This window comes from Ambystoma mexicanum, chromosome 2q (genome assembly GCF_040938575.1).
Source record: "Ambystoma mexicanum isolate Mex_15411 chromosome 2q, UKY_AmexF1_1, whole genome shotgun sequence".
In the NCBI taxonomy this organism is placed as follows: domain Eukaryota; kingdom Metazoa; phylum Chordata; class Amphibia; order Caudata; family Ambystomatidae; genus Ambystoma; species Ambystoma mexicanum.
Window position 1 is genome coordinate 343,830,794 of NC_090924.1, and position 13,594 is coordinate 343,844,387.

At 44.2% G+C, this 13,594-nt stretch overlaps 1 protein-coding gene across 2 annotated transcripts in view; it reads left to right on the forward strand.

Moving 5' to 3' along the window:
- The window catches only part of GRID2IP (Grid2 interacting protein), an 837,949-nt gene that overhangs the window by 538,309 nt on the left and 286,046 nt on the right, over positions 1 to 13,594 (forward strand). For both annotated transcript variants that reach the window (XM_069647354.1, XM_069647355.1), the window contains one exon: positions 10,774 to 11,028. In XM_069647354.1, coding sequence (XP_069503455.1) covers positions 10,774 to 11,028 — 255 coding nt within the window. The remainder of the gene's footprint in view (positions 1 to 10,773; positions 11,029 to 13,594) is intronic.

Genomic DNA, 13,594 nt, shown 5'->3' on the forward strand with positions numbered 1-13,594 from the left:
TTCCATTGAAGAATGTGTGAAGTGTGATAAGTAAGTCTTAGTGATTGTATGTATTGAGGGTATTTCCATCTACTCCCGACATGAGATGCAAACATAGTTTGTTTTTTCAGACTCAGCATTTCATTCCCTGTAGGAATACAGTTTGTTTGACCCATTTGGAGTAAGTCGATATGTTTCCTTATAAACAACTCTGCTTCCTCATTGGTTATGAAAATGTCAAACTTGTCCTAATCACATCTTTAAGGTATCAGTCCTCTTTGGTATACATTGCTGATAGTGACTGTCGTGACGGGCTACATTTGGATCTCTAAAATGTCAGCTTAAATAGCCTTTTGTGCCCTATGTATGTTGTGTTAGGCTACTCAGCTTTAATGGCACAATGTGAGCTTCACTGGATCCCACTTTTAAGATGGCCTTCCCCACTGGTATGCTCTGCTGATATGAAGGCGTTACTTTTGGACCTTTAAAATGTCATCTTACAGAGATTTAGCGGCTGTTGAGGTCATGCTATGTTGCTCACTTTCTAATGCAAATGAGGTTTACACATGTGGCATCATTTGTGTTTGATTTCGTGAAAAATGCACAACTTCCCCGAATTCCGCTTTAAAGGTGTTTTCCTCATCAAAATGCACCGCTGATAGTGAGGGGCTCCGGTTTCCACATCTGACCTCACGTTCTTTTTCCCGATGAGACATCACAATCTGTTTTCACATGTGGCATCAATTATTGTTCATCGATCTGACATCTCTCTTTACCAAAGTGACATCACTTTCTGTTTCCACATGTGACATCACATTATCTTTCCCAGTGTCACATTACTTTCTGTATCCACAAGTGACATCACTTCCTATTTCATTCATGGCATTGCTATCTGTTTCCACATCTGACATCACTTTCTCTTTATCCATGTAGCATCACTTCCTGTTTCCCCTGTGACATCACATTCTATTTATTCATGTTACATTACTTTCTAGTTCTTCGTGTGACATCACTTACTCTTTCATTCATGGCATTGCTATCTGTTTCCACATCTGACATCACTTTCTCTTTATCCATGTAGCATCACTTCCTGTTTCCCCTGTGACATCACATTCTATTTATTCATGTTACATTACTTTCTAGTTCTTCGTGTGACATCACTTACTGTTTCATTCATGGCATTGCTATCTGTTTCCACATCTGACATAACTTTCTCTTTATCCATGTAGCATCACTTCCTGTTTCCCCTGTGACATCACATTCTATTTATTCATGTTACATTACTTTCTAGTTCTTCGTGTGACATCACTTCCTCTTTCATTCATGGCATTGCTATCTGTTTCCACATCTGACATCACTTTCTCTTTATCCATGTAGCATCACTTCCTGTTTCCCCTGTGACATCACATTCTATTTATTCATGTTACATTACTTTCTAGTTCTTCGTGTGACATCACTTACTCTTTCATTCATGGCATTGCTATCTGTTTCCACATCTGACATCACTTTCTCTTTATCCATGTAACACTTCCTGTTTCCCCTGTGACATCACATTCTATTTATTCATGTTACATTACTTTCTAGTTCTTCGTGTGACATCACTTACTCTTTCATTCATGGCATTGCTATCTGTTTCCACATCTGACATAACTTTCTCTTTATCCATGTAGCATCACTTCCTGTTTCCCCTGTGACATCACATTCTATTTATTCATGTTACATTACTTTCTAGTTCTTCGTGTGACATCACTTCCTCTTTCATTCATGGCATTGCTATCTGTTTCCACATCTGACATAACTTTCTCTTTATCCATGTAGCATCACTTCCTGTTTCCCCTGTGACATCACATTCTATTTATTCATGTTACATTACTTTCTAGTTCTTCGTGTGACATCACTTCCTCTTTCATTCATGGCATTGCTATCTGTTTCCACATCTGACATCACTTTCTCTTTATCCATGTAGCATCACTTCCTGTTTCCCCTGTGACATCACATTCTATTTATTCATGTTACATTACTTTCTAGTTCTTCGTGTGACATCACTTCCTCTTTCCCAGGATTAAAGCGCTTTCTGTTTCTCAGGTGGCATAAACTTCCGTTCCTCTTTGAGACATGATCTTGTGCGTATTCGCCTTTCTTTTCTTTCTGTGTCTGCATGTGTGACATCACTTCCTAGTTCCACGTGTGACATCACATTCTGTTTCCCCGCGTGACATCACTTTCTACTTACACACGTGTCATAAATCTGTGTTTGCCCGTGCGATTTATTTCTGTTTCCCCATCAGGCAAATCTTGCTATTCTATTGTGGCGGGCATATTTGCGACACCACTTTCTTTTTATCATGCTGCATCACATTTTCTTTATCCATGTAACATCACAGCACAGAGTACTGATAAAGAACTAGAGGGCCAACATTCCATACTTCGTGGGACAGCCGTTTCGCATTGGTTTGACAGCACTGGACGCCATGCTGGTGGTAAAGGAGCCACAGGCTAGAATGGAAAGTGAGGGGTTCTTTCCACCAGCATGGCGCCCAGGGCTGACAGCTTCTCTTGGAATGTTGGCCCTCTAGTTCCTTATTAGAACTCTGCGCATCACAGTCCGTTTTCCATGTGATATTGCTGTATCTTTCCCTGATTGACGTTCCTTTCTGCTCATCCACGCGACATTCTTTCTGTTTTTCCCACAAGGCAGTACTGTGTATCACAGTTTCTTTGCTGTATGTTTCTCACGCGATGCTTCATGGAACATCATATTCTCCTTATCCACATTGCTATATGTTTCTCGGTGTTGTTGTGTCCCTTTTCCATTACTAGTTGACAGTCGTTGTCATGGAGCAAAGTCTCCTTTCTATTGATCTTGTTTTGTGAGTTGCACCCACGTGTTATGATAGAGGCGGGGTTACCGCCTGTCAGAGAGTTTGGTGCTGAAATAAAGACGCACCAGCCAGAGTTCCGGTGCTTTATTGAATCGCTTCATTTATTTGATGTTATTGCATGCTTCAAGGTTGTGATACCCTTCACAACATAACAATGGCGACGAGGATCAATTAAGAAGCACCCGACACGCTTCCAGCTGCACGCCTCACACGGTGTCAGGGCAGTCAGAGAGGGCCGCATCCACGCTACCACACGTACACATGGCTGAGTGCTTCTCCACAGCCTCGTTTAAAGTTGGAAGACGTCTTTTATATCAACGGTGCTACCGCAGAGGAAACCTTCACTACGCAAGTGTTCCATCTCACGCTACTCGCTGCCTCACTGAAGGCCCCTCATCACAGGCACCGCCACGGAGGAAACCGATGGGGTGACACGAACGATACAGTCAGCAAGAAGCACACGCTGACATCAGGCAAGCAGTTCACGTCTTCCACAATTAACTCATCATATTTACAACGTGTGTCACACCAAGCACCACAGACGTGCTAACACTTGGAAGACATCATCTACAGCCAGTCTCTGAACTGCACTAACCAACCACACGTGCAATCATCATGTCAGAGGTCAATTCTGACAGTGGGCTTCAAAGCCCCCAGGCCAGCTCCACACCCAGACATGCCAACACCAGAGAAGAAGGGAACTCAGAATCCCTACAACTCCAAGCCATGCCACATTTTGAAATGTCAGAAACCAGCAGCCTGGCACCCAGGTGGGCCAGATGGTTGAAAGAGCTCCACATCTACATAGATGCCTCGGGAGTGAGAGAAGAACGCCACCTACGTGGCATCCTGCTACACTCACTGGGACCCACGGTACGTGATATTGTATTTGAAATGCCGGAAACCAATACATGCTCATTTCAGGGCATAATTGACTCATTAAACATGTATTTTGCACCTTTAAGGAATGTTGACTATGAAAGACACATTTTCCACACCACAACACAAGAAAAGAGTGAAAACATGGACAATTTTATTATGAGATTGAGGAAAAGAGCTAAATATTGTGACTTTGATAGTTACTCCACCGATGAAGCTCTGAAATCCCAGGCCATTGCAGGATGTGGGTCACCAGAATTTTGCAAAAACCTCCTACAGAAAAGCAGAACATTTGAAGAAATTCTACAACTGGCAAGACCCGACTCAACACTAGCATTACAGACTGAATCTCTTGGCAACATCACAATCATGCAGACTGCCACAGTGGCCACCGTGTGCCCCATTCGCACCCCGAGTGACACAACAGAACAAAAGAAATGCTACAAATGTGGTTTCAGATTCCCTCATGTAGGGCCATGTCCCGCTATACGTCATCACTTCAACAAATGTGCCAGGGAGAACCACTTTCAGTCTGTTTGCAAAAAATCAAATTCTTCCAATCTACTGACTCTAGCAGAGAGTCCTGGAGACAAGAGGGCTGAAATTCAAAGCGGGAAAGCCTGCGCCCAAGCACAAGTCAATTCACCATGCCCAGCGGGTGTCGCTCGCATAGCTCATCACGCGACCACCCACACTCAACCCGAAGACGGGAAGAAAGGAGAGACAGCTCCAGCCGCCACAAGAGTAGACATGATTCTCAGAAAAGAAAACTGAGGCAAAGAATCAGATATCTAGAGGAATCACCACAAGGCAGACGTGCCTCTCATTCATCATCGTCCAGCGGAGATCGGAAAAGGGCTTATGTTCATGCCATCGGCAACAACACAGCAGTCGAATATTGCCCAACATTGCTGCTTAAATTAAATGGACAGAATCTACAATTCCTGATGGACACGCGTACAACAGTAAACGTGATCAACAACGATGTCTACAGTTCCCTGACTGTGAAGAAAGAACTGAAACAAGCTGACACATTAATATACCCATATGGCTCCAACAAACCACTCAACTGCAAAAGCATTTTCACTACCACGTGCCAATATAAAGATCAGCGGCAAAAGGTACAAATGTACGTCATCAAGGGAGATGTCCCGGGAGGAAGCATACTAAGTTTCAAGATAGCCATACAAATGGGTCTCATTCACATAATGTACCAAATTATGTCTGCCTACACCTACAACTCAAAGGACATGATACAAATGATGTTCCCAGCCCTCTTCAAAGGCTTGGGCAGACTCAAAGACAAAATCAAACTGCACATCAATCCACAGGTACTGCCGACCGCTTAACACTATTGTGGCATTCCACTTAACATCCAGCGACATGTCGAGGATGAAATCCAATCATTACTCCAAGAAGACATTATCGAACCAGCGTCGGGCCCAACGCCATGGGTATCACCAATTGTAGCAGTGCCCAAAAAGGACAACAAAACAAGCATACGCATTTGCGTTGACATACGTGCCCCAAACGTGGCTATTGAGAGAGAACGCCATCTTGCACCGCGAATGACAGATATGATGCACCTTCTGCACTGTGCCAAAGTCTTCTCAAAACTAGATTTGAACAAAGGTTATCATCAGCTCGAATTACATCCGTCATCCAGGTACATCACCACATTTTCTACACATCTGGGTTTATCCAGATACAAAAGATTGAGCTTCGGGGTGTCATCCGCTGCTGAAATTTTCCAAAATGAGATCCATCAAGTATTCAAACACTTTCCAAACTGCTTAAACTATACCGATGCTATCCAAATATTCAGCACCACTCAAGAAACATAGAAGAGTATGCATCGCACTGGAGAATGTGCTCCTTACAATCAACCCAGACAAATGTGAAATTAGCAAAACCATGCTAAAGTTGTTTGGACAGATAGTTTTTGAGCAATGGTTTGCAACCAGACCCTGAGAAGGTCTAAGCACTGGTTGATACTCCCACACCTACGACCACGTCAGCAGTACGTTCATTTCAAGGGATGGCCAGTTATTACACGAGATACATCCAAGATTTTGCATCGGTAAGCACACCCCTCAGACTTCTCACAGGAAAGAACCAGGAGTTTCAGTGGACAAGCGAGTGTGAAGATGCATTCCAAGAGATCAAGCAACGCATTGCATCCGCCTCATGCATGGCTTACTATGACCCCGAATATGACACAGAACTCACTGTAGACGCCAGTCTCGTGGGACTAGGAGCAATTCTGGCGCAATCAAGACTAGGAGCGCCACCCAACACACCAAGGCGCATAGTGGCATATGCGAGTCGCAGCTTATCGCCTGCCGAATGCGCCTACTCCCAGCCAGAAAAAGAGAGCCTAGCAGTAGTGTGGGCGTGTGAACACTATCACCTCTCCTTATACCGCCGCCCTTTCACCATTGCCACAGACCATCAGGCACTTACCACCATCTACGGGAAACCTACCGCAAAAATGCCATTTCGGGTAGCCAGATGGGGGTTGAGGCTACAGCAGTACTTGTTCAGCATCATCCACCGACCAGGGAAAGACAACAACCCAGCAGACTTCCTGTCCAGATACCCTCTACCGGCTCAGGAAGAACTTCAGTCAGTGAAGGCAAATCAATTCATCAACTACCTCATAGACAATGCGCTCCTGAAATCTATCACCGCAGCTCAACTACTGGAAGCAACGCGGGAAGATAGGCTAATACAAACTGTTCAAAAGTGCTTAAAGTCTGGCACATGGCACAGGAGACGCCATGACAAGCGCAACCTATCCACCAAAGAAGAAAAGCAATTGCACACATTCAGGCTCATACAACACACTCTATCCACACCTCCTCAGGGATTACTATTGAAAGAAAACAGACTTCTCATTCCATCCAGTCTGCAAGACCAGAGCCTAGCTATCGCGCACTCTGGACACCGAGGAGTGGTATCAACGAAGAGACAACTCAGGACAAAAGTCTGGTTTCCAAAAATGGACGAGAAGGTGGAAACGCTTTCAAACAAGTGCATCGCATGTCAAGCAGTCGCTCCGCGCACATTCCCAGCACCACTAAGACCCTCAGAAATGCCCTTACAGTTATGGGACGAAGTGGCGGTTGACATGTCCAGACCACTGGTGAACGGGAAATATGCACTAGTAATCGTAGACGAAATTTCTCGTTTCCCCGAAGTACATCTCATCCACTCCACTAGTGCTCAGTCAGTGATACCAGCACTGGACAAGACGTTTGCAGACTACGGGATCCCATCAACGGTGAAGTCAGACAAGGGGCCCTCCTTCAGTGGCCATGGCTTTGCAATGTTTGCAGAACATCTAGGTTTTCAACACAGAAAGACCACGCCAGTGTGGCCACAAGGCAACGGCATGGCAGAAAAATTAATGAGCAACCTAAAATGAACCCGTCAAGTCATTTATGCAAGCCATCTACACGTTGCTCCGGGAATATCGAAACACGCCCCATAGTTTCACAGGCGAGTGTCTATCTGCCCTAATGTTCGGCCGGGTCATACGCACAAGAGTTCCCCACAACCCCGTGCCACACTGCCTGTTTCCATCATTGATGATGCCAGGGCCAAAGACAAGGCGAGCAAGAAGAAAATGAAGGAATAATCTGATCACAGGAGGCGAGCAAGACTGAGCCTCATCCAAGTAGGTGATCAAGTACTAGCCAGACAAACTCAGAATGCCAAAGACACCCCTGCATTCAATCCTGAACCCATGACAGTAACTCACACAAGTGGGTCCATGATTACAGCGGCTACCCCGCAAGGAACTATTACGAGGAATTCCTCCTTCTTCAAAATCCTTGATGGAAGCCAAAAACTCAACAGCCCCACCACAACTGCAACATATGAATCATCAGGCATAGACTCTGAATGCAGAGGAGACGACTGAGACGCTGATGATAGTGACAGTGACACTTCTCCCAACTCAGCCCCTGTGTCGACATGAAGCCCATCAAGGAGAAGCATACGCAAACCCTCCAGGTGGATGGAAGAGATGAACTGATGACCCCAACCAACTGTTTAAGAGGGGGGAAGATGTTGTGTCCCTTTTCCATTACTAGTTTACAGTCGTTGTCATGGAGCCAAGTCTCCTTTCTATTGTTTTTGTTTTGTGGGCTGCACCCACGTGTTATGATAGAGGCGGGGTTACCGCCTGTGAGAGAGTTTGGCGCTGAAATAAAGAGGTTCAGACGCACCAGCCAGAGTTCCAGTGCTTTATTGAATCGCTTCATTTATGTGATGTTATTGCATGCTTCAAGGTTGTGATACCCTTCACAACATAACACGTGTGGCATCATTTTCTGTGACATTATGTTTTCTTCCCCCTTGTGGCATCGGGGTAGGATTATCCACGTCACCTTGCTTTATTCTTCACCATGTGACCTCACTTCCCGTTTCCCAATGTTTCACTGCTTTCTGATTATCCACGTATCATTTCTTTGTTTCCTCATGTGACATACCTGTTTCCATGTCCGAATGTGTGGCCTGATGTCACATCCGGTCAGCGACCACACACACAGTTTATAAGGTTACACTGCAGCTGGCATGAAATGGCCGCTGCATCGAGCAATGATTGCGGAAGAGAGCATCCTCAGTGTTTCAGACCCCAACAAGATAGGTATATGAGGTCTATTTCTACCACTCAGAACTGAGTAATTTGGGGACCCTGTTTGAAAATGAATCTAGACATTAAGCATTATTCCTGGAGCTATTTTGAGCTCCAAGCATGCATTCTAAGCACCATAACAATTGCAAAGCATCCACTAATCACAAGGAAAGGCGAACTCTTAAACCAGTGACCTTTAAAGGCCAGTGTTGAACATAATGAATGTTATTGGCATCCACCACCAAGTGAGATAAAGAAGCTACAGCAGGAATTATGCATGGATCGTTCCATGCCAAGTTAACTTGAAGGGGTTCATCAGTGCCTTCTTATTATCCGAGCATATGGCACTGCCGCCTCCAGACTGCTAAGGCACAGCAGCAGCTGCAGCAGTTACCATGGAGCGCAGCACCCAATGGCGGGAGATATTACAATAGGATGGACGAGAAAAGAAGCGCAGTGTGTAGGGTTCAACCATACTTCTGATTACAACCCAAAAAGTGATGGGTGGAAGGTTTTGAACAAATCTGAACCGCTGGCATTGTTTCCGGGCACCCTTCCACGCCATCGTTTTTTAGCCCGTCTGCGCCATTGCAAAAGGGTTCCAGACACTTCTGATGAGTCAGAAATACCCGACATGTCTTCTGCTATCTCGAGGGGTGGGAGAAATGATATGATCCTTTAGATGACCACCAGACAGTTTTCTGGGAGAATGTGCCCTGCTGAGGGTGTGGCTCCCCTGCTGTACAAATTCTTCCTGTAGTTTGAGATGTGGGAGGGGGGATTTTGGAAGTGGATATTTATCTTTAAAAGTGTATGTTGATGTCCAAACATGAGGTTCATTTTCAAAATTGGAGACGAAGAAAGTGGATATTTTTATAGATTAAGGAGGTGGTGGGTAATCGTAAATGCCTACAGATGTCTGGTGCTGCCTTGTCATTTATGCAAATGAATGCTGATTTTCACATGTAGAAGTGAATTGCAGACTTATGGAATTGGAGGACAATCTCAAAAATAAGTTTGATTTTCGAAAATGGGAGTTGGTTTTTGGAATGAAAGGGTGTTTTTCAGAAGTGCAGGTCGGTTTTCTAAAATACAGATTAATTTTAACAAGTAAACTCCAGCTTTAGAAGTGAAGGTAGATTTTACAACTGAGTTCAATTTGGAGATGTGGTCTAGAGGTAGGCTTTCCCAATGGCAGGTGAATTTTCCAAATCGTTCAAAATTGGAGGCGAAATCCTTAAATATGTCAGTTAAATATCATAAGGGGAGGTCTGTAATTAGTTAGATGGTTCATTTTGAGTCATGCAAATCAATTTTCAGAAGTGAAGTGCGATATACTGAAGTAGACTATGTTTTTTTTGGAAACGGAGGCACAATTTCAGGAGTGAAGTTTTATTTTTGGAAGCAGGGATTCCGCTTTGGAATCGAAGGTTCATGTTCAGAAGTGGACATTGACTCTCATGGCTGGTAGTCAATTGTCATGAATAGTGGTCGATTTTTTGGAAGCGTGGGCGGGTTCTCTGTGTAAAACTTGGTAAACATAGGTGGAAGTCAATTTTTGTAGGCAGAGGTCGAAAGTCATAAATGGACGTCAATTTTCATAAGTGGAGCTCAGGATTTGGAAAGGATCTGGACACACAGAAGCGGGAAAAGGTGTTCGTACTGGGGTATGTGTCTTCTTTTTAGCAGAGCAGGCTGGGGTTTTAGAAGTGTCAATTTAAGTTTCGAAGGGAGAGGTGGATTTTGGGAACTTGGTATCCATTTTGAAAGTAGAAGTCGCATTTCTCAAGTCTCGGAGGATCTCTGCAATTGGAGGGAAATCTTGGGAATTGGATGTTGACATTTTTGGGGTTTGATTGGATTTTGGGTAGTTCTTTTGAGCTTTTTGGATTGTTTGTCTGAAGCAGTGTGTGTGTGTACTGGCACTGTACTTTGGAGTCATCTTAAAGGTTCAAGATTTGCTACGGGGAAAAGGAACAGCTTATGCGGTTTGTAACCAGAGACTATGATCTCACAGCAAGTGGCAGAGAAGTTTTGGTACTTGTTCATTTTCATGCATGCAAGTTATTGTTGTCAACCTTCCCCGCTAAATCTGGATTCAAAATGACTCAGTCATTAATTATTTTCAAGAAGATTATTTGGCTCATTAACCTGATCACAGTAGCCAAAAATAAAATGAAAAAGGAGTCATCTTCTAGTAAATTATGACAGATGCCATTGAGGAATACTGGCACCCGCCCCTCAATGCCAGCCCTGATTTTGGCTCACGCTTCCGTACTACTGCCATGACTGCATCTTACGTCCATACTTAACGCTACAGTTTGCAGTGTGAAAGACGCCAGGTTAGAGGCAGAACAGTCGCTCATTGTTTTCCATCACTATGTTTCTTAGGATTTTCATTCCCAGAAAGCACCGGCAGCGCTTCGATGATGTGGTGTCCCAGGGCCTCATCAGCAAGATCTGCCGCACCAAGAGCGAGAGCAGCGCGCGACTGCGCCGGAGCAGGAGCGAGGACCACCATGAGCGACTGCTGGTGTCCACCAGGGCTAGCTCTGTACCGGGATGCCAGGAAGAAGGGGTCGGCAAAGGCCTGCGCAAGACAACCTCCCTGATAGCAGGCAACGTGGGATCCGGCAAAGCGCGCAGGTACGTCAACCCCACTGATTACTCTGATCATTTTACTTAGCTGCTATCAGCCTACCATTTTTGGTGAAAAGAAAATGTAGAGAATGGCAATATCTCAACTGTCAGCGCTATACACATAAGGAGCAAAACATAAGGTTAGTTGGGTATTCACACATCAATGCACCATCTCTGACACTTAGGGATAAATCATGAGCGAAATCCGGGTCAGACAAAGGATAAGGAGAACACCGTCTGATACAGAGGAATCCAAACTAAAGCCTTTGAATGATTCTTCTAATGGCTCTCATGGCTGGGTGGTAAAAGGGGTATGAAAGTGTACGTGTGCAGCCTTGGGATGGGTTTCTGGTGGCCTATGGTCCTGTGTGGCTCTCATAGGGCAGACCTCGCTTGTTCTTAGAACGTTTTTCCCACTTTACCACTTAAATTTTTGTTTAAAACACGAAGGGCCTGATTCATGGAACTTTTAGCGCGGTGCAAAGTAACCTCGCACTGCAAAAATACACTTTGCACCGCTCTGTTTATCAGGGTGTTTGTTGGCAGTGCAAAGTGACTTTGCACTGTGCTAAAAGTTCCATGAATCGGGCCCTTAACATCCAAAGAGTTGTTTATGTTTCTGAAGTGGGCGGATGGTGGATAGCTCATGAGTTAGGTGACCGCCTCTCACAGTGGATTTCGCAATTCCGAATCCAGGCAGGGCCCACTCTTCACTTCATCTGTCTGAGGGTTATAAATTGAGCACCATTACATTGGGTAACACCAGGTATTATTACAGTGCTTAGAAACAGGAGGGATCCGGCACTATATACAAAACGGATACTGTTATTATTATAAGCCTTCTCACCTGCTCACCAGTGATGTTTATTCCACTTGTTTGCCTTGTATGTGCTAAGACAGGGGAAGAGGGAGACACATGTATGATAAGGTCATTAATAAAAACAGAGGGTGGCCACTAACTCATCACACTCCCCTCCCCCCCCCTCACCTAGCTCTCCTCATTCATCTGGAGGGCAAACTGTAGCTCTTTTAAGAGCCGGACCGGGACAATTGTTAGTGGGACACCTCTCCCGTTCGCCACTTCAATGAGGGTGTTCAACGGGAAAGGTGTCCCTCTGGTGGGACAATGTGTGCTGAGCAATTCCTGACAAGCATGTTTAGGACAATCTCCCAAGGAGCTCCAGGCAGCAGAGGGGGTCTCACATTGTTCTGTGTCAACAGGGCATTACAATGTGAGTCATTAGGCACTGATGGGAAGGGAGGGGAGTAACAATTATCAAAGATCTTTGCCTCTTTAGAAATGGGAATGGGATGGAGTGATCAGAAGTGAGATGGGTGCATAATGCTACATGCTTTATGAAATAATTACTATGGATTTTAAACCCAAGGGGAGTTTGTTAGGCTCACATTAATCTGCATGATGCTATTGTGACTTTGCATGCAGAATGGGGAGAATAAAACTAAAGCCATACTCCTTATTTCTCAACATAGCTCGATGACAATGTATGATATAATATGATAGGTTATTTAAAACGCGCTTCATACCCAGAGGTTTGTAAGCGCGGACCCGGGGATGGAACCTGTGTTGCTCTGTGTCGCCTTGCTTCCAAGGTAAGCATTTTGCCCCTGAGCTATCCTCCCTCCTGTATATAGTGTGTAGTTGGGTTACTATGAAAGGCTAGTTTATTATGGTTTATAGTCATAGTTTCGAATCAAAAGATTCGAAAAACAAAAGTTTCGAAACAAAAGTTTTGAAAACAAAAGCTGCGACATGCTATGTTTAACATGCAAAGTGCATTTCTTTCAAAACCAGTCTATCGACAATAGTCATGGATTGGTTTCAATTGAAATGCACTTTTACATGGTAAAAGTAGCATTTCAATGCTTTTTTTTTGGTAATGTTGAAACGTTAGATGGAGATGGAGCTGTCCAGTGCTGTAATTTCAGCACTGGACTGCTCCGTGTAACATTTCAAAGTTTTTGTGCATATTGGCATTGAAATGCTTTTTTTAACTTGGAAAAGTTACATGGAGCTGTCCAGTGCTGTAATTTCAGCACTGGACAGCTCCATTTAACGTTTCAAGGTTTTAGTCCCCCCCCAACCCCCATGCCACCCTAACACCCCCCCACCCCTCAATCCTAACCCAAGCCCCACCCTAACCCTAATCCAAGTTTCGAAAGGCAAACTTTCGAATTTTTTTCAAACAAATTGTCATTCGAAAGAATGGCATTTAACAAAAAAACATTGAAAGTTTGCCTTTCGAAACTTTTGTATTCCAAAAAATGACTGGACGCCTTTATTATGTAATGTGGTTTGCTTCCAAGGCATTGCTATCAATAAAGTATTATTTAAGCACATGAAATGCGAAGCAAAACCTTAATAAATATGTATATCAACAAAACCTGGGAATATGTGCTCAGTTGCTTAAATTGTCCCCATCTCGGTTTCACTATTTATCCAAAGTGCGTGATCCTGTGCAAATCCTTTAATTGCACTGTGTCTTAATTGCAGCTCTGTAAGTGATTCTGATTCACTTCATAGCTTATGTTAATATATCTTGCTATTGAAAAA